This window comes from Conger conger, chromosome 6, assembly GCF_963514075.1.
Source record: "Conger conger chromosome 6, fConCon1.1, whole genome shotgun sequence".
Classification (NCBI taxonomy): Eukaryota; Metazoa; Chordata; class Actinopteri; order Anguilliformes; family Congridae; genus Conger; species Conger conger.
Window position 1 is genome coordinate 39669631 of NC_083765.1, and position 20445 is coordinate 39690075.

At 41.0% G+C, this 20445-nt stretch overlaps 1 protein-coding gene across 1 annotated transcript in view; it reads left to right on the top strand.

The window, feature by feature from the left end:
- Nucleotides 1–1016: 1016 nt before the first annotated feature.
- The window catches only part of rapsn (receptor-associated protein of the synapse, 43kD), a 34865-nt gene continuing 15436 nt past the window's right edge, over nt 1017–20445 (top strand). Inside the window, exons 1-3 of the mRNA XM_061246544.1 lie at nt 1017–1446; nt 9944–10282; nt 14660–14818. Of these exons, the coding sequence (XP_061102528.1) occupies nt 1222–1446; nt 9944–10282; nt 14660–14818 (723 nt within the window). The 5' untranslated portion in view covers nt 1017–1221. The remainder of the gene's footprint in view (nt 1447–9943; nt 10283–14659; nt 14819–20445) is intronic.

Sequence of the window (20445 nt, forward strand, 5' to 3'; positions counted from 1 at the left end):
AGTGACTGCTGACTTCATATGCTGTATGGTGTTCTGGTGAAAAAGTGCTTCCAGACCTGCCGCCTGTGTGTGTAACTGATTGTGTTGTTTGATGTCTCGTGGTTTCTGAGTTTCAGAGACATAGTCCCTGGAGCAGCTGCAATATACAGCAATCAGCTGTCTTCTCATACAGCAAGCAGATGTCATTCTGAATGTAAATGGAGTGTCCCTGTTTAATGCACATTTCAGCTGAGCTACATTTATTGTTAGTGCCCCTTGCATTGTGTCTGTTATATTGAAAGGGCCTCCTGAATTTTAGGAATCTTGGTTAAAGTTGAACAATCTGATGACTGGAAAAATCATTCCCCATTCTAATGTTTGGTCTGAATGACAAATGTACCTCTTGACCTTTTTTTTTATGCTGCCACATGATTGGCAAATTTTATACATTTGCATTAACAAATCTGGTGTACACGTTTACCTAATAAAGTGGTCACCGAGTGTATATCTGTTCTGTCACTGTAACCCAAGACCGGTAACATGTAAGCCTTTATGAACTATTCTGAGGTTATTTTCCAGGGAGGAGGGAGAAGCACTTCCCTGCACATAAGGCCCAACCTGAGAAACTATTCACTTTAATGACCACTTCCTAAAGGCTGAGAAACAGCCCGCTTACCCTTTTACCACCCCCCTTCATTTTTACAATGCTCGGGCTGTCTTTGAAAGTCAGTGGTATCTGGTGGCATTTTATGGGAGGGCTTTGAGGTGTGGCTTTATGAATGGTATTGGGGCACAGGGTGGGGATTGGACAGGGGGTGAATCGGTTGGGCCCTCCTTTTGCGACCTTGGAACTGCCAGTGGGCCGGGCCACATTCCTACAGGGACACATGGCTCTGAGTGACAGTGCCAGCTGTCCCTGTGTTGGTGCGGAGACTGATGGATGGAATTCCTACAGCCAGGGTGTGGAGACAGCAGCCATTCTGGGAAGCTTGTGCTTTGGGAACTCTTTATCCTATGGTGTTTGAAGATTCATCGGAAGCCTTTTTACACTGTTTTCAGGGATTTTTCTGCACTCTCACCAAATTTTTCTCCAAAACTGCGAGGACTGCCTTACTGTGGACTATACATTTTCTCAGATTGAAGGATCTGGTCTTTCATCCGTCTCTTTGTGCTGAAAACAGTCTGAGACTGTGAGGGCTGCTCTGGGCAAGGCTGTTATATTTCCCTGTTACATTCGAGTGGATGAATACGTTTATGAGGCTCTTCGTAGCAGAGATGGGGCAGGACCAAACTAAGCAGCAGATTGAGAAAGGTTTAAGCCTGTATCAGTCCAACCAGACACAGCAGGCCTTGGTTGTGTGGGTGAAGGTGCTGGCGAAGACGACGGACCCCGGGGGAAGGTTCCGGGTGCTGGGCTGTCTCATCACTGCCCACTCAGAAATGGGAATATATAAAGAGATGCTAAAGGTAAGAGCCAAAACAAACGTAAACAAGAGCCAGTTTTCTCTCATTGTTCATGTTTCTTGACCCACTGCTGATAGAACCATACGCTTAATTTATTAATCGTTTATTTATCTATGTCCAAAACCTCATTATTATTTTTAATTGGTCTTTGATTGGCCTGGTTAAAACGTTGTCATTGCATCTGAAGGCAATGTAGTATATTTAATTTCTTATGATCATGTATTCTTCCTTCATATGCCATTTGTCCCATTCAAAAAAAATCCTTTATAAAGAAAATAGACAACATAGAAGCCTTTCAGAGAGATTAGCCAGCTATGGGCAGCTTTAGTAACTCCCGGCACCATAACATTCATCAAGGCACTTTGTAACGGCCGAAAGTCAACACCAATTTACCGCAAACATGCACACATGCACACACTTGTTAAAGTGCTGACAAACCTTCAATTAAGAAGCATACTGAAACATACTGAAGTGTAAACCATAGTGTGTAAAAATGTGTGTACAATCACAGAAGATTTTTTATTTATAATAAATATGTATACATAAATTGTTTTTAAACTTCTTGTAGGCTATTTATTGGAGGTCCATTGCTATCGCTCACACAGTTCCATCTGCAGCTCGCCAGATTGTGCTTCCGCCAACAGTGGAATTTTGCTTTGAATTTGTAGTTAATTGTCCGTGCATGAATCAGCAGCTGGCTTGTGTTGGTAACGTGTAAAGCCATTCAGGGGAAAAAAACACACTCATTCATGTTTCAGTTTCCATTCAATGTGTTTCTGAATGTTAGCAATTCAGGGTGTCACTCGTGATGAGATCTTTCACCATGTTCTCATTGCTGAAAGCCCTTGGTTTTGAACCATGCCCCTCTTTACAGCTGATATGAACTTTTTTGCTTTCACTAGCTATAAGGCAAGATACCATGACACGAGATGCTTGAGCAGATGTGATTTTCGTGAAGGAGCCCTATTGTCACTGAATCTTACTTTTTAAGCCTGTGAGGACAGCTGCCCTTGCCGTGGTGGCTGGTAGTGTCGGTTCAAGTTGTATTCTTTCATTGCAGAAATGACCTGTAAACATACCAGGCATTGTGGTTTGCCTTTAAACTCTGTGAAGAGATAATCTCTTTCCCACTTGTTCTGGAAAACCTGGTTTTCGTAATCCACCTACCTTTTGTTCAATGTTAGCAAGCTGTCGTTGTGCTAAGCTGCTGATTTTCTGTTTCCAGCCAACTTCTCAGTGAAGATCTCCTGCTGCACAGGCAGGGTGCACGTTTACAGTATCAACTGTGTGACTAGTGTTGACACACATTGATCTGAATTTCATGAATTTATTAATTTACCATTCAGTTGGGGCAGCGCTGGTGAGATGTACCATCAGCATGGGCCGTATTCGGTCCAGGGCTGCCAGTTGCTTCCGGAATTTGGATGTTGATGTAGTTGTTTACACATTTGATTTATTTTGCGAAATAAAACATGTTTTCCAAGAAAAAGGAAAACATTTGTAGGGGATATGCTTCTATCCTACATCATGGATTGTGAGGATTGATAATTAAAACATATCTGGCTTAATAATCCGCCACCAAATAATGTATGATATATAGTTATCATCCTTCTACAAATTGTGGTGTAACGCAAGGTAAAATGTCAGTCTCAAAAAACATTTCATGATAACTATAAGTTAGCTATTTCAATTAATAATTAAACAAATTATTATTACAATAATGCATTAATGGTTCATCTTACCTAAATCAAAATACTACACATTCAGTTAATACCAAATTAATATACATGATTGGGTTAAGAAGGTGAAGGTGTTTTGGGAGTTCTTTAAATGAGCAGAGACCGACTTCAAACAAAATATCCTGGCTTTCATAACTGCATGTGGTAATGCCAGAGAGAAAATATAGCTGCATCAGTGGCTACATGTAAATGTATTCGGTTTTATGGTCTGTATGTCTTAATGTCAAAAGTAAATGTTTTCATTGTAAAAAATATCGTTTTAAAGGGTTTATTTATAAGATGACAAGTGATACCCCCGGAACCCAGTGTCTGTAGCCTATCAGCCTCATGTAACTCCCGCAAAACTTTGAAGCCATTTTATTAATTTTCTTAAACATGGTTTGCTGACACTCAAAATGTACTGGTATACAATTCCCTTGATATCTGGAGTAGAGAGATGACTTTGGTATGGTTAGAAAGATTACATTCTCCTGTAAATAGAATAGTTTCTCGGAATGGCATTATGTATGTAATGTGAGCCTTCGAATGCATACTATAGACCTTTGGCTGCTTCTCTCTGAAATCAAAGATCCATGTTTCAAAAAATTGCAAGCGAGGGGGGACAGGGGGCTTAGCAAAGGCTAGGTTTTAATAGGGCAGGTCTGTCACAAATGCCAGGGCCATTTTTTTATTCCAATCAGCTGGTGAGTAAAATTATTTATTAAAAACTATGAAGAAATGAGGGCCAATACAACATGTTTTTGCCAACTTAAATAAGTCATTGAAATACAAGTAATAGTATTTTATTTTTATAATATTTTCCTATTTAGATCTAAGTAATAATCAATTATGAGCGGCCCAAGCAGCCTGTAGTCACATGGCCCTTGTGGCATTTGCCCACCTTGCCCTCTGGCCAGTCCATCACTACGGGTAACTGTCCTACAGCACGTGTACTGTAGTTGAGGAGTTCTGTGGAATGCAGGGACTTGTAGCCCTATTGTCCCTACCTCCCCCTTTGGTGTCAGGATTGTAATACTGGGTAATCCCTGAGAGTAAATAGTAAATAGTCCACAGTTGAAAAGTGCATTTGACAGTTAATTCAGGCATGTAACATCTGTGTAGTTCATATTGTCTGTGAAGATACGTTCATACTGGCTGTAAACATTCTGGGCATATTTTTGGTACTAACTAACTTGGCTAAGCAAGATTAGCATGCCATACTACATTATAAAGGTAATTAAAGGGTCCAAAGGTCCAAATAAACAAAATATGACAGCACACAAAATATTGACTGTTGCACCAAATAAAATACCAACAAATGCATGTTCGTCCTTCAGGGTTAGCGCGGAACAGGAATGTTAGTAGGCCAGCGGGTGTTAGAAATGTTCAGTTCAGGTTTGTGGAAGACATCCAGTCTGCACCAGATCTGTTGGTACTGCCATTTCTGGAGAGGTCCGGGGGCACCATGGTGAAGGTGTTCTTCTGATCTGATGACAATTTAGACTACAGGGTGTAACGATTTAGTCTGGTCCAGGCAGACTTGGTTTTAGTCATCTTGGTATTTGAATACCTGAAAGTTCCTAATGGCTGTATCATGATGGTCATTTGACATCATCTCATTCATGCTTGTGAGAAGTCCCTGGAATATCTCTTAGGCTGTGGTTTGCCGTCGCAGTACTAAGCAGCATTGTGGTACTAAGCAGCAATCTATAAATGTGAGCACTTACTGTCAGAAGCACTACCAAGGAAGTGTTTTAGGTGTACTTATGAAGAATAAACCGTGGTGACGTGAGTGATGGTTTTAGCCGTTTTGAATGTTATGTTCATTTTATCATGGTCTAATAGCAGAGTGGGTCTGGCTATTAGTGAGCATGTGCTTTAAGATTATACTGCTGACAGTGAACCTGGGTGACCTGTTATGCACCACCCCGCTTTGGATGTGCAGAATTTTGTGAAAAATAGGATTTAACCAAAACTAGGGACTACCGTTTGCAGTGTGCATAAGGTTGTTGCTACTTGGTTCCTATGAATGCGAGAACTCACCTCTGTAGCTTCTTGTACCTCTGTTGTCTCCAATCACTCACTTGCTAGCTAGCGATCTATCTATCGCGCCTTAAACCAGCTTGACCAGCTTTGACTGGTTCTAGGAATTTTCAGCTGGGTTATCTGCTTTAGGCCTTATGTTGATTTGCTAACACAGAATGGCACAAACACTGTGGCATTTTCATGCTGAACAAGTAGCTTAACTGCATGTAGCCTAGCTAGCTTACATTTGTTCTAAATATGTCATCCAGCTTGTTGCTATGTGATGGCACACGCAGCTAGAAGAAATAATATGCAACCTGCTTTACAGTTCTGAAATATTAACTTACGCGTGAGCTGTTCACATTCAAAGCTGTGCTAGCTCTGTTGCAAGACTTTGTGAAAGGGGCCATACACGTGTTTTTAGGGACCAGACAGATTTACTTGAACAAGCCATTAGCCAGAGCCAGCCTGCCATACTTTGCCATGCAAGATATTTATTTTTGCTGGATAGAATATATACTATTGATGGGACCAAACAGTAGTTGTGCTCTTGCCTTTGCTACACTGAAATCGGTGACCACCCAAATCAGTGTCCCTGGAGGTCGCTGTTAAGCAATTTTAACCAGTTCGCTGTCATGAATGTGCATAAACTCGCTCTTGCACTGACAACGAACTCACTTAAAAACATGCACCAGCTCACACAGCGGCTATGACAGGCTTGCACAGTATTCTCGTCTGTTAAAGCTGATCATGCTTCTGCTTCATGCTTCTACTTTTGCATCATATTTTACAAAATAAATCTATATGGTTAAAGTATTCATAAAGTTGAGTGATAAAAAATAAAAATAGGTCAAAAATTCCCTTTTGTAGTGGCAGTGTAACTCTTTATTTTTGGCCACATTTTATTTGACTTTTAAGGATCTGTCTTAAAATCTACAAAAATAAAGCTTATGTCAATAACAGTATTATTTTTTAATTGACAGCACTTTTTGTGAAGATTTAGCAGGGGTGCCAATAATTCTGGAGCCCACTGCATGTGTGGTGAAGCTTGCTGTCAAGTGAAAGCATGTATTGACGTAAATTCTATACTGCTTCACATGCTGGCCTGTTCGTATAGCTTAGGGAAATAAAGTACTCTTCAATTATGGGTCATCTTGTGTTTAAATTACCTAAGGAATATCAAAGCTTGCTGTGGAGCTCAGCGTGGGAAATCGCTATTAAAATGTGTGTATGACTCCGATTGATACGCTCGCTTACCGCTGTAGCATTACTTGATACGCTAAAGAGACTCCTCTTATTTTTTCAGCAGACAAGGGTGGCATGACCATAAGAATGCCCAACTTGCCCTGTGTGCTTACAATTGGATTTTAAGAACAAGTAGGTACACGCATGTTTCTCCAAAGTGGATACAACTTGCTTTGAATGCATGGGTCTGATGTATTCTTCATGTTTAGCCTGTGTTTGGCTACAGCGGCAGGGCTGACTAATCTTGTGCCTCAGCCTTAGGTACGGCCTTTTCATTACAACTGTTTGGCTTCTCTTTTCCTTTTTTATGTTAGGGGGTGTTTTGTGTGGATGCAAGAGATATAGGAATTCAGCATACTATGCTGTATGTCTGAGGGACAGTTATAGGTATAATGAGCTCTGGAATCTCTATAGGGGTTCCCATTCAGAAGTGGGATTTAAGTATTGGGGCAGGCATGCAATACTCAAGGGGCAAAAAGGGACAATTTTTAGCGTAGTATTGAGTGTAAAAGTGCTAATAAGCTTGCAGCTGAGCACATTATAATGCTTGCTTCATTTACTTCTGCTAGTGTGTATAATTTGTGATTCGGTGTGTCAGGAAAATTAGTCTTGATATTGTGTAGTGTAAATTGAGTGTGCTGGTAGACTTCGATCCACTCCCACTTTGGCTTGTAGTCTTGCTCTTGTGTGTAGATGGTATTAAATTGTAATTGATATATATAATCCAGGAGTCCTAATGGTCAGGTGTTCCGCCCAGTGCATTTTATCCAGTTTAGTGCTATTGTGTGTGCACCCCAATAATGTATTAAATAATCAGACTCTGACTAGCCTTTGACCGGAGATTCTGAAATCATAGATTTTTCCCCCCATAAGCTTTTCATGATTCATGTCAGTGACTTAAAAATGAATAACTTACAATGTTCACATTCTCAGCAATTACCTTGATTGTCAGCATGTAGGTTTTGGGGGCAATGAGATTGAGCAAATCCGTGGAAACCAGGCGCTGATAAACTCACAACAAAAATCGAACACATCAAATTCAGCTTTTAACAACAGCACAGTTGAGACATGTTTACCAATGGTGCGATCATGGGGATGCAGGTTTTGGGGGCTGTCTGTTGACCTCATTGGATGGATTGTAGGTCTTCCCTGAAACACACAAACAGCAAATAACCAACACCAACCACAACAATGGAATTTTAGCTTCCACAACCCATTGACAAATGCTCAGGAATCGGTCAATTGTGTGGATCCAGATCCAGAGTTTGGCTGGAAGATTGACCAAAGCCAATATAGCTGTTCCCTGAAACACACGCACACGAACACAAAGAAGGGGTACATGTCGAGAGAGAGAGAACAAGAGACAGTTGAATCACAGTCATTAGGATGTATGTTCAGAGCAGCCGGTAAGTATATGGACAGAGACACACTTTTTGTTTTCACTCTGAACTCCAGAAGATAAACAGTTTAAATAAAACAATCACTGTGTCATTAAATTGTAGACTTTTTGCTTTAATTTAATTTAAGTAGTTTTTACATCCATATTGGGTGAACAGTGTAGGAACTGTAGCCATTGTTATACATCGTCCCCAAATTTTAGGGGACCAAAAGTAATTGTACAATTGGCTGCTGAAATGTTTCTTGGATAGGTGGGTTAGGTTTCATCATTAGTCCATGCATAAAAGAACTAGCAAATGGTTGAGAGTTGAATCTAATCTAGGAGTGCCATCTGCCATCTGAATTTGTTGTCTCTCAGCATGAGGACCAAAGAATTGTCAATAACATTAAAGCAGGCCTTCATTGTAAATCAATCAGAGACATACCCAAAAAATGAGGTGTGTCAAAATCAACTGTTTGGTTGGGGAGGCCAGGGATGGTTGAAACAATGAGTTAGTTGTAACACCATCAATTTGACTTTTGTCCAGAAACATATTCCCATTTGAGTTCACAGGAGAAGTTTGATAACTCAATATTAAATAATGCTTGTTTTAAGCCAAAATAACAAATTCTTATGTCATCAGCTGTGGATGTCTTCCTTGGCCTGCCAGTCTCTTTACGAATGTAACCAATGCTCTTCTAAATGTTCCAATCAGTTGATTTTGGTAAGCCTAATGTCTATAACCGTTTATTCTTGTTTCTCAGTCTCATGATGACTTATCTGACTTTCATTGGTATAACTTTGGTCTTCATATTGATAAACAGCAATAATAGTGATTGAAAGCCTGTAGCGTAGTGGTTAAGGTGCATGACTGGGACACACAAGGTCAGGGGTTCGATCCCTGGTGTAGCCACAATAAGATCCGCACAGCCATTGGACCCTTGAGCAAGGCCCTTAACCCTGCATTGCTCCAGGAGAGGATTGTCTCCTGCTTAGTCTTATCAACTGAACGTCGCTATGTATGTAATGAAAGACTAGAGGAAAGATTAGGTTAGATTAGAGCTCTCTTATAGCTGCATTAAGGAGGCAATTACAAACACCTGTGAAGCCTTGTGTCACTATGGTGCCCTGAAATGGGGGGACTACATATAAACACTGCTGTCATTTCTACATGGTGAAACCAAAATGTATAAAATGTGCATTTTAACCACGTGTTAATTGTGTGATTCCAAATGTAAAATTGTGGCAAATCAGAGGCAAATCAAGACATAATGGGTCTTTGTCTCAAACATTATGGAGGGCACTGTATATTTAAAATCACTGGTTTCATGGGAGAGCTGTTTTATCGCTGGTATAAGATACTCTTCTGCATACCACTGATGTAATGTGTGGTTATTTGCATTACTGTCACCTCCCTGTCTCCTTTCACCAGTCTGGCCCTTCTCCTCTGACCTCTCTCATTAATAACGCATTTTTGCCTGCAGAACTGCTGCTCACTGGATGTTTTTGGTTTTCGCACCATTCTCTGCAAACTCTAGACACTGTTGTGTGTGAAAATCCCAGGATATCAGCAGTTTCTGAAATGCTCAAACCACCCTCTCTGGCACCAACAATCATTCCATAGTCAAAGTCACTGAGATCACATTTATTCTCCATTCTGACATTTGGTCTGAAAAACATCTGAACCTCTTGATCATGTATGCATGCTTTTATGCATTTAGTCGCTGCCACATGATTGGCTGATCAAATATTTGCATTAGCAAGCTGGTGGACAGGTCTACCTAATAATGTGCTCACTGAGTGTATTTAGGCTAGTAATTACATTGACTTTGGCTATTCCAGATTAATCTGAATTCTTTACTCTGTTTTCATTTAATTTAGTCTTAATTTATGCCCCTTATTACCAGTGCTTGAAATCAGCCGGAATGGACCGGTACACCATTGGCTACTGGCAATTCTATGTTTTATTCATACCACTGGCACTTATTTATTTCTAATTCAAGCACTGATGGTAGAGGTTGAGGAATAGGGTTGGGAAGCTCTGGTTTATTGTAAAGTAGGTTTTATTGCAGATGTACAATGTGAGTTCTTTTGATTATTTCAATAACCCAATGGTGGTTGTTGCCCCATACAGTACGCTCTGGCCCAGATTGACACAGCCCGGGAGATGGAGGATCCGGACTGCCTGGCAGAGGGCTACCTGAACCTGGCACGCAGCCACGAGAAGTTGTGTGACTTCCAGAAGACCATTTCTTATTGTAAGACATGCCTGACCATGCAAGGCACCACAGTTAGCCTGCAGCTAAATGGACAGGTGTGCCTAAGCATGGGAAATGCTTTCCTTGGCCTCAGCATCTTCCAGAAGGCACTAGAAAGCTATGAGAAAGCATTGCATTTTGCACACAACAACGACGACAAGATGCTAGAATGCCGCGTCTGCTGCAGCCTTGGGAACTTCTATGTCCTTCTCAAGGTACAGTTTCTATTACCATTATTGTTATTATTTTTAGCTCTAATCAGTGTGTTGACACTGGAAATATCTATACGCATTATACGCATGTGGAATCATGACAGCATATAGCATACATGGATAACTAGAATTTGCAGAGAGGTAGGGAGGGGAGGGGAAAGGTATAGCATAAAAAGGTGCGTCTTCAGTCTGCGATTGGAGGTGGTCAAAGACTCTGTTGTTCTGACCTCCACAGGAAGGTCATTCCACCACCGTGGGGCCAGAACAGACAGCAGTCGTGACCAGGAAGTGCAGGTGTGACGAGGGGGAAACGCCAGGCGTCCAGAGGTAGCAGAACGAAGAGGTCTGGGAGGACGTATTGGGTCTGATGAGCTTTTGGATGTATGCTGGGGCTGATCCCTTAACTGCCCGGTATGCAAGCACCAATGTTTTAAATTTGATGTGATCCATAACAGGCAGCCAGTGGAGGTCAGTGAGCAGGAGGGTGACGTGAGAGAGTGTCTGGGGAGAGGTCCAGCAGGTGGTTCTGCGAAAAGAAAAGAGTTGGTTAGAGGCAGCTTGTTCAAGTGAAGTGGGGGTAGGAGCAAGAGGGCGGGAGAAGTGGTGATCAGAGGAGTAACCGTGGGGTTAGAAGAGGGTAGTTCCTCACAAAGATCAGGTCTAGGAGGTTTCCAGACTTGTGGGTTGGGGGAGAGTGCTGTAGGGAGAGGTCGAAGATGTGGAGTAGGGGAAGGCAGCAGACTGGGAGGCTTCCAGGTGGCTATTGAAGTCTCCAAGGAGGATCAGCCGGGTGCCGTCCTCAGAGTCGGGTGTCAAGCTCATCAAGGAAACTTCCCAGGGGCCCTGGAGGATGATAAACGACAACAATATAGAGGTCAAATAGGCTGAGTGACTGAGACAGAGTGGAATACAAAAGTCGATATAGATAGGTTGGAGAGGGGGAAAACAGAATTTCCAGGATGGGGAGATCAACAAACCAGAGGATGAAAAGGCAGTGGGAGTGGCGGTGTTGTCAGGTGTGATCCAGGTCTCTGTGAGGGTGAGGAACTTTAGGGACAGGAGAGAGGCATACGCAGAAAGGAAGTCAGCAATCCACATGGCACACTGGCAGTTCCATCCCTGTGACCATGATGTTCTCACAGGGGGTCAGCGGAGAGTAGCTTTGAAAAACTTTGTTGCTTTGGGATCATTGTCTTGCTGTAGAATTAACTTGAGCAGATAGGAGGTGTCTATACATTTCAGAATTAATTTTACTATTACCATCAGCAGTTATATCATCAAGGAAGATAAGTGAGCCAGTACTTTTGGCAGCCATCCATGCCCAGGCCATAACACTACCACCACCATGTTTAACAGATGAGGTGGTATGCTTTGGATCTTGGGCTACTCCTTCTCTCCCCCATGCTTTGCTCTTGCCAACACTCTAATATTACATTACATTACATTATTGGCATTTGGCAGATGCTCTTATCCAGAGCAACATAGTGCAAAGTCCATACCCATAACCAGGGATAAGTGTGCTGAAAGACCCTAGAGGGAAGTACAATTTGAAGTGCTAACAGTACAACAAAGATAAGAATTAGGGCTTATTTGATTAATATAATTGATATAAATTAATCTTCATCTCATCTGTCCACAATACTTTTTCCAGAACTATGGTTGCTCTTTTAAGTACTTCTTGTCAAACTGTATCCTGGCCATCTTGTTTTTGCAGCTAATCACTGATTTGTATCTTGCAGTGTAGCCAGTGTAGTTTTGTTCACAAGGTCTTCTGCGAACAGTGGTCATTGATAAATCCACACCTGACTCCTGAAGAGTGACAAAGGGTGTAACTAACCCCACTCAGAACCGCTGCAGAACCGCTGCTCACTGGATGTTTTTTCACCCCATTCTCTGCAAACTCTAGCGAGTGTTGTGCATGAAAACCCAGCGTTCAGAACCCAGGAGATCAGCCGTTTCTGAGATACTCAAACCAACCTGTCTGGCACCAACCACCACAGTCAAAGTCACTTCGATTATATTTTGCCACATTCTGATGGTTAATGTAAACATTAACTGAAGCTTCTGACCAGTATCTGCATGATTGTATGCATTGCACTGCTGCTACACAATTGGCTGATAAGATAATCGCATGAATAAGTAGGTGTACTTTATGAAGTGCTCAGTGAGTATATGTGAATAACACACATGTGAAGGTTAATTCTCACGTGTAATTATATTTTGTGTCAAAAAATCTTTTTTGATAGAAAAATACGCTCTTCTGATCATTCATGTGTCTGGACAAAAATACATTTGCATTGTATTTGGAGAGATTTGGGGACACTTCAGGACATCTAGGTGCAGTTTTGGGAAAATGTACAGTCAGGTCCATAAATATTGGGACATCGACACAATTCTCATCTTTTTGGCTCTATACACCACCACAATGGATTTGAAATGAAACGAACAAGATATGCTTTAACTGCAGACTTTCAGCTTTAATTTGAGGGTATTTACATCCAAATCAGGTGAACGGTGTAGGAATTACAACAGTTTCTATATGCGCCTCCCACTTTTTAAGGGACCAAAAGTAATGGGACAATTGGCTGCTCAGCTGTTCCATGGCCAGGTGTGTGTTATTCCCTCATTATCTCATTTACAAGGAGCAGATAAAAGGTCTAGAGTTCATTTCAAGTGTGCTATTTGCATTTGGAATCTGTTGCTGTCAACTCTCAATATGAGATCCAAAGAGCTGTCACTATCAGTGAAGCAAGCCATCATTAGGCTGAAAAATCAAAACAAACCCATCAGAGAGATAGCAAAAACATTAAGTGTGGCCAAATCAACTGTTTGGAACATTCTTAAAAAGAAAGAACGCACCGGTGAGCTCAGCAACACCAAAAGACCCGGAAGACCACGGAAAACAACTGTGGTGGATGACAGAATAATTATTTTCCTGGTGAAGAAAAACCACTTCACAACAGTTGGCCAGATCAAGAACACTCTCCAGGAGGTAGGTGTATGTGTGTCAAAGTCAACAATCAAGAGAAGACTTCACCAGAGTGAATACAGAGGGTTCACCACAAGATGTAAACCATTGGTAACCCTAACCCTCAAAAACAGGAATACCAGATTAGAGTTTGCCAAACAACATCTAAAAAGCCTTTACAGTTCTGGAAGAACATCCTATGGACAGATGAGACAAAGATCAACTTGTACCAGAATGATGGGAAGAGAAGAGTATGGAGAAGGAAAGGAACTGCTCATGATCCAAAACATACCACCTCATCAGTGAAGCATGGTGGTGGTAGTGTCATGGCGTGGGCATGTATGGCTGCCAATGGAACTGGTTCCCTTGTATTTATTGATGATGTGACTGCTGACAAAAGCAGCAGGATGAATTCTGAAGTGTTTCGGGCAATATTATCTGCTCACATTCAGCCAAATGCTTCAGAACTCATTGGACGGCGCTTCACAGTGCAGATGGACAATGACCTGAAGCATACTGGGAAAGCAACGAAGTGGAATGTTATGCAATGGCCAAGTCAATCACCTGACCTGAATCCGATTGAACATGCATTTCACTTGCTGAAGACAAAACTGAAGGGAAAATGCCCCAAGAACAAGCAGGAACTGAAGACAGTTGCAGTAGAGGCCTGGCAGAGCATCACCAGGGATGAAACCCAGCGTCTGGTGATGTCTATGCGTTCCAGACTTCAGGCTGCAAAGGATTTGCAACCAAGTATTAAAAAGTTAAAGTTTGATTTATGATTGTTAGTTTGTCCCATTACTTTTGGTCCCTTAAAAAGTGGGAGGCACATATACAAACTGTTGTAATTCCTACACCGTTCACCTGATTTGGATGTAAATACCCTTTAAAGCTTAAAGTCTGCAGTTAAAGCACATCTTCGTTTCATTTCAAATCCATTGTGGTGGTGTATAGAGCCAAAAAGATGAGAATTGTGTCGATGTCCCAATATTTATGGGCCAGACTGTATGTGGAACTTGAATGCCTGTCGATATCTTTACCAAATTTTGTAGACAAGTTGACATCAAGTTGACGTTTGTTCATAAATATGAAGTAGTTCTGGGTTGGTCCTTGACTTACAAATTGAGATATTCAGTGCTAAACTATGAAAACATAAGGCGTTTTGTAATTTATTTGTATTTTTTGTACACTGTATGCACATGCTCTTACATACATTTGTTTAGCCTCATATATCTGAATGGTACAAGCCTCTTCTTTAATCTAAAGTCTTCAACCATGTGTGCCCAGTCAATACTTTTTGAGATATTGACACCTTTATAGAACTTGTACAAAATAGGATAAAATATGTTTTCATAGGTCCTGGAGAATGTTGTAGAACTGACCCTAATGTGTGCTCACTTCTGTCCTTGTAGGACTACGAGAAGGCCCTGTTCTTCCCCTGTAAAGCAGCAGAGCTTGTGAATGACTATGGCAAGGGCTGGAGCCTGAAGTACCGTGCTATGAGCCAGTACCACATGGCCGTAGCGTACAGGAAGCTGGAGCGCCTACCAGATGCCATGGAATGTTGTGAGGTACAGGTTAAATTACTCATGGGTTAAGTATGAGATATACTGTGCGTGTGTGGATATGCAGTGGGCTGCAGAATTAATGGCACCCCTGACATTGGTCATTTCAATTATTAATTGAACAAAGGTGCTGTGGTCAGATGAAAACAAATAGAATGTTAAAAATACACAAATCAACATGTTTGGCATCAGAGCAGCATAAAAAGAGAGACACTTTCATACCCATGGTGATGTATGGTTTTGGGGCGGTGATGTTTTGGGGATATTTTAATTCCAGTGGTCCAGGGACACTGGTTAAGATCATTGGTTTAATGGATTCCTCCTTGTTTCAGGCTGTTTTGGCTGACTATCTGGTTGCGTCTGCCACATAGCTGAGACTTGGCTGTATGTGAATTTTCCAGTAAGACAATGACCCAAATCTTACCTCAAAATCCACACAGAAATGAATACGTGACAAAAAAATCTACGCTGGACCTCAATCCAATCAAAACTATAGAGGGCTGTGAAGGATCTTGCAAGGACATAGAGGAATGGTCCAAAATCCTCCTGTGTTTCTTAATCTTGTGAAGCATTGCAGGAAAGGACTCCATGCTGTTATCCTTGCCAGAGGTGGATGCATCAAGTACTAAACCAGTGGTGGCAATAATTATTTTCTATGTTCATATGTAAATGTGTAAAATAATTCCTTCTAGTTTTGTAATACAGAAACCTTCTCATGAAAAGGTGTATGTGTGCTTATTAGCTCCTGCAACCCTAGACCTTCTGATTTGGCCTATGATACAGATTGTTTTATGCAGTGTTACTATTGTATTGTCATTAGTATCAGTATGATGGTGGGTAGAGATTTACACTTCATGCAGGGGTTACAGTTGGTTGATTATTTTCCAGGACAAAAACTCCATGATATGAGCCCAAACTTGCCTCATAATTAATAAAATACCTCCTTTGTAATCAAACAATTTGCATGTGGTAAAAGTGCAGATTCTCAGCTTTTATTAAAGGGTATTTTTATTGGCTACATTTTGGTTTCACCAGGCTATTACAAAACAATGCCCCTTAATTGAAATGTTTGGGACAAAAATCTTAATGTAAAATAAAATTGTCATTGATACTAAACCCTCTTTGCATTTGAAAGGGTCTCAATGTGAATTGCTGGATGGGATTAGATTCAGATGTAAATTATACATTATGTAACACATTTGTCGGCTAAATGGCTTTAAGTCATCAAGGGTCCACGGTATCAAACCAACCTAAAGCACCATGCTGCCACTAGAGATATACAGTAGATACTGCATATTTATGCATAGAGATGCAGAAAAGATATGCATGATGAAATATTGTGCTGGGTCACTGATGTTTTGGGGCTGTTTTAATTCCAGAGGTTCGAGGGGCACTCAATTAACAACTAACTCAGTTAACATCAATGATATAATAGATTCCACTGAGTATCAGGCAATTTTGCCTGACAATCTCTTTGCCTCTACCACAAGGCTGAGACTTGGCTGTAGGTGGACTTTCCAGCAAGACAATTTCCCTAAGCATACCTCAAAATCCACTCAGAAATGGTTCCGTGACAACATTTCGATGTTCTGCAATGGCCATCTCAGACACCGGATCTCAATCCAATCGAAAACCTGTGGGCTGAACTGAAGAGGGCAGTTGATATGCGCAAACAGGATCTGCATAGAGAAATGATCGAAAATCCCTCCAAATGTGTTCTTTAACTTTGTCCAGCATTACTGGAAATCCTTGCCAAAGGTCACTGCACCAAGTACTAAAACAGGGGTGCCAATAATTGTGGAACCTTGATTTTCGTGAAATCTATTTTTATTCACTGAATGTTTTTTTGTTGGTTCCATTGAAACATTTTTAAGGTACAGTATTTTTCACGGTTGGAAGTTTTGAGTTTGTCTCAAATATATTGTTTATAAGTGTTTTTTGTGCAGTGCCTGTCAGGGGTAGCAATAATTCTGGCGCACACTATATTTATTATTTGAACCATTTAAGACTTTGGTTGATTCTCTTGAATCATTAATACAGTACACTACTTCACACGTTAGAAAACAAGGCTTAGGTCAATGACTGGATTATTTCTTAGTGTACAGTATAAACTGGTGCCAATAACTGGTGCCCACTTCGGCAATAAAAAAACGGTGAAATATTGATTTCATTCAAATCCTCTAAGATCGCTGAGCCTGATGGACGCTATGTGATTGTTGCAGGTAGGATTTACAACACTACAGTGATTTTAGCTGATGTACAATGGGCTCCAGAATTATTGGCATCCTTGATAAAAAGTGTTGTAAACTAAAAAAAGAATAGTTATTGACATAAGCTTTTCCAACATGCATAAAGTAGTAAAGTAATCATTAACACCCCCGACAGCGCTGCTCAACATTCCACATGCTCAAAGGAACTTGATTTTAAGTGAAGACATCTAACTGAAATCATTGATCGAAAATCTTGATACACTGTAATTAGACTAAAATCATGAATCTTTTGATGACAATATCATACTGCTTGGTCCTGCTTCAAACAACATGAGGGAACTTTATTATGAAGATTGGCAGTTTCAGCTAAGACAGTTTGGCCTCTCCCATACCTTACATTTTTCAGCTGTGCCCCTCTGAGGGCAAGGCCCCCCCCCTTTTTTTCAAGCACATATAATGTGGGCCTTCCTTGACTTGGTTGGCTTTTTTGCACTGGCACTTTCAGGGAGTCAAGATAGTAGACATTTTTGGGGGTTGATATCTGCTGTTGGTGTGGACAGAGGATTCTTTCTTATAGATGCTCTGGCAATTTTCTCATTTTTTCATCAGTGATTTCAGGAAGATACAGCTGCCTTCTGGTCTTTGGACTTTTGTGGGACTGTTTTGGGAGACACATGCTGGGAATTGGCATTTATTTCCTTCTTTTCTTTTGTGACAGTCCATGTCTGGTACTTCTTTGTTTAAAGTAGTGGACCCTCTTTTTTAGATTTAGACATTGAGCGTTGTGTGTCTTAAAGCTCTTAATTGTGAGTTGTACTTTTTGATACATGTTGATTCAACAGGTTTCACTGCTTTTCAACAAATTTGGCACTTTATTTGATAATTGATATCTTTTGGTGATAAATAACAAATTAAATTGATTGAATTTATATTACATGTTGGATAAGTAAAGGGTTTTAACAGTTGATGCACTTGTGTTCGGTATTCAGAGTGCCGGACGTTAAACAAGAGTGCTGATTGTTAAAATTGCTGGATTTCAAAATTAACCATATTTCACCTTTAAACTTCACTTCCCCGACAGTGTTCCCAGGAGCACAGTGGCCTCAATAATTGTCAAATGGAAGAAGTTTGGAACCACCAGGACTCTTCCTAGAGTTGGCCGTCTGGCCAAACTGTGTAACTGGGCAAGAAGGGCCTTGGTCAGGGAGGTGATCAAGAACCCAATGGTCACTCTAACAGAGCCTCGGAAGTCCTCTGCAGAGATAGAATGACCATCTCAGCAACACATTATCAATCAGGCCTTCATTGTAGACTGGGTAGACAGAAGCTACTCTTGAGTAAAAGGCATATGGCAGCCTAATGGAGTCTGAAAGCATGAGGGAAAAGGTCTCTTCTGATGAGACAAAAATGAAACTCTTTGTGCAGAACACTATATTTGGCGAACACCAGGCACTGCTCATCACCTGGCTAATACCATCCCTACAGTGAAGCATGGTGGTGGCAGCAACATGCTATGGGGGTGCTTCTCAGCAGCAGGGACAGGGTGACTGGTCAGAATTGAGGGAAGGATGAATGCAGCCAAATACAGAGCAGTCCTAGATGAAAATCTACTCCTGAGTGCACGCGACCTCAGACTGGGCCGACGGTTCACCTGTCAGCAGGACAATGACCTGAAGCATACAACCAAGACAATGCTGGAGTGGCTTTGGGCCAAGTCTCTGACTGTCCTTGAGTGGCCCAGCCAAAGTCCAGATTTAAACCTAACCTGAAGATGGCAGTTCAAAGTCATTCTCATCCGACGGAGCTTGAGAGGATCTGCCAGGAAGAATGGGATAAACTTCCCAAATCCAGGTTTGCAAAGCTTGTAGAGACTTACCCAAGGAGACTTGAAGCTGTAATTGCTGCCAAAGGGACTTCTACAAAGGACTGAATTAAGGGTCTGAATACTTATATAAATGAGAGATTTCTGTTTTTGATCTGTAATACATTTGCAAAAATGTCTAAACCTGTTTTCACGTTGTCATTATGGATTATTGCAATTTTATAAATTTAAAATTAAATCACACAATAAAGTGTGCAAAAGGTGAAGGGGTCTGAATACTTTCTTTTTTATAGGAAAAGACTCAGTCATCAAAAGATGCTGTCATCTTTCCCAGGGGTGGTTGTACAAAGTATTAAACCAGAGCCAATAATTGTGAAACCTGTTTTTTGGGGAAATTGAAAAATGTAACACTTTGGTTGATTCCATTGAATCATTAATAAAGCACACTACTTTACATATGTTGGGGGGGGGGGGGGGGAGTTTTTGTCAAAAGTGGCATTATTTGTAAGATTACAGTATTTTTGTGCATAATTATCAAAGGTGCCAATAATTCTGGAACCAACCGGCACCTGAGGTGGCCTTTGCGGAACGTTGATTTTGCTTTTGAGATATGCTTTTGGTCATTGTCTTACTGGAAAGTTCAACTCCAGTCAAGTCTGATGGCAGAGGCAACCAGATTGTCAGCAAACAATGCCTGATACTTGGTGGCATCCATTATACCATTGATCTTAACCAGTACCCCTGGACCTCGGGAATTAAAACCCAAAAACATAATTGAACCACCACATTTCACTGTGGGTATGAGCTGCCTCTCCTTTTATGCATCTCTGTTTCAATAGCAAAATGCCAAAGCTGTATCTGACCAAAACGTTCACTTTGGTCTCAGTTGGTCTCATTTGGTCATTAAAATTATGAGTGAATGTCGGTGCTGTGGTCAGACGAGACCTGAAATTAAACCTTTCAATTTGCTTGTCACAGAATCAGTGTGTTTGCTTTCGGAAATGAATAAAATACAGCATTTTTCACAGAAATTTTTAGTTTATCTCGATAATTATATATGTATTTTTGTGCATTGCCAGTCAGGGGTGCCAATAATTCTGGAGCCCACTGTATGTATGTATGTATGTATGTATGTACGTATGTATGTATTATTGGCACCCCTGGTTTAATACTTTGTGCAAACACCCCTGGCAACGATTGCAGCAAAACAAGTCTTTTGTGATCATTTGTGATAAGGTTAGAGAACACATCTGGAGGGGTTTTGGACCCCTTCAGTTTAGAGCACAGGCTTTTCATGGGATATAAGTCTGGAGATAGAGATGGCCATTGCAGAACAAGGATGTTATTTTCACTTACACCATGGTCTGGGTGAATACTCGATTCTGATTGGATGCTAGGTGGTGATTCAATTTGTATAATCCTTCCAAAGTTTGGCAGGTAGTCCACTTCAGTCTAATCACCATTCTAAATGCATACGCTACCTGCGGTTTACTGCAAGGAGAGACCCGCAGGTAGCAGGTCTGACCATGAGTTTGTCTGTGTCTGGTTTATTCACGCCTTACATTGCAAATTCTAGATCTCTCTTTGTGAATAGTCATTTT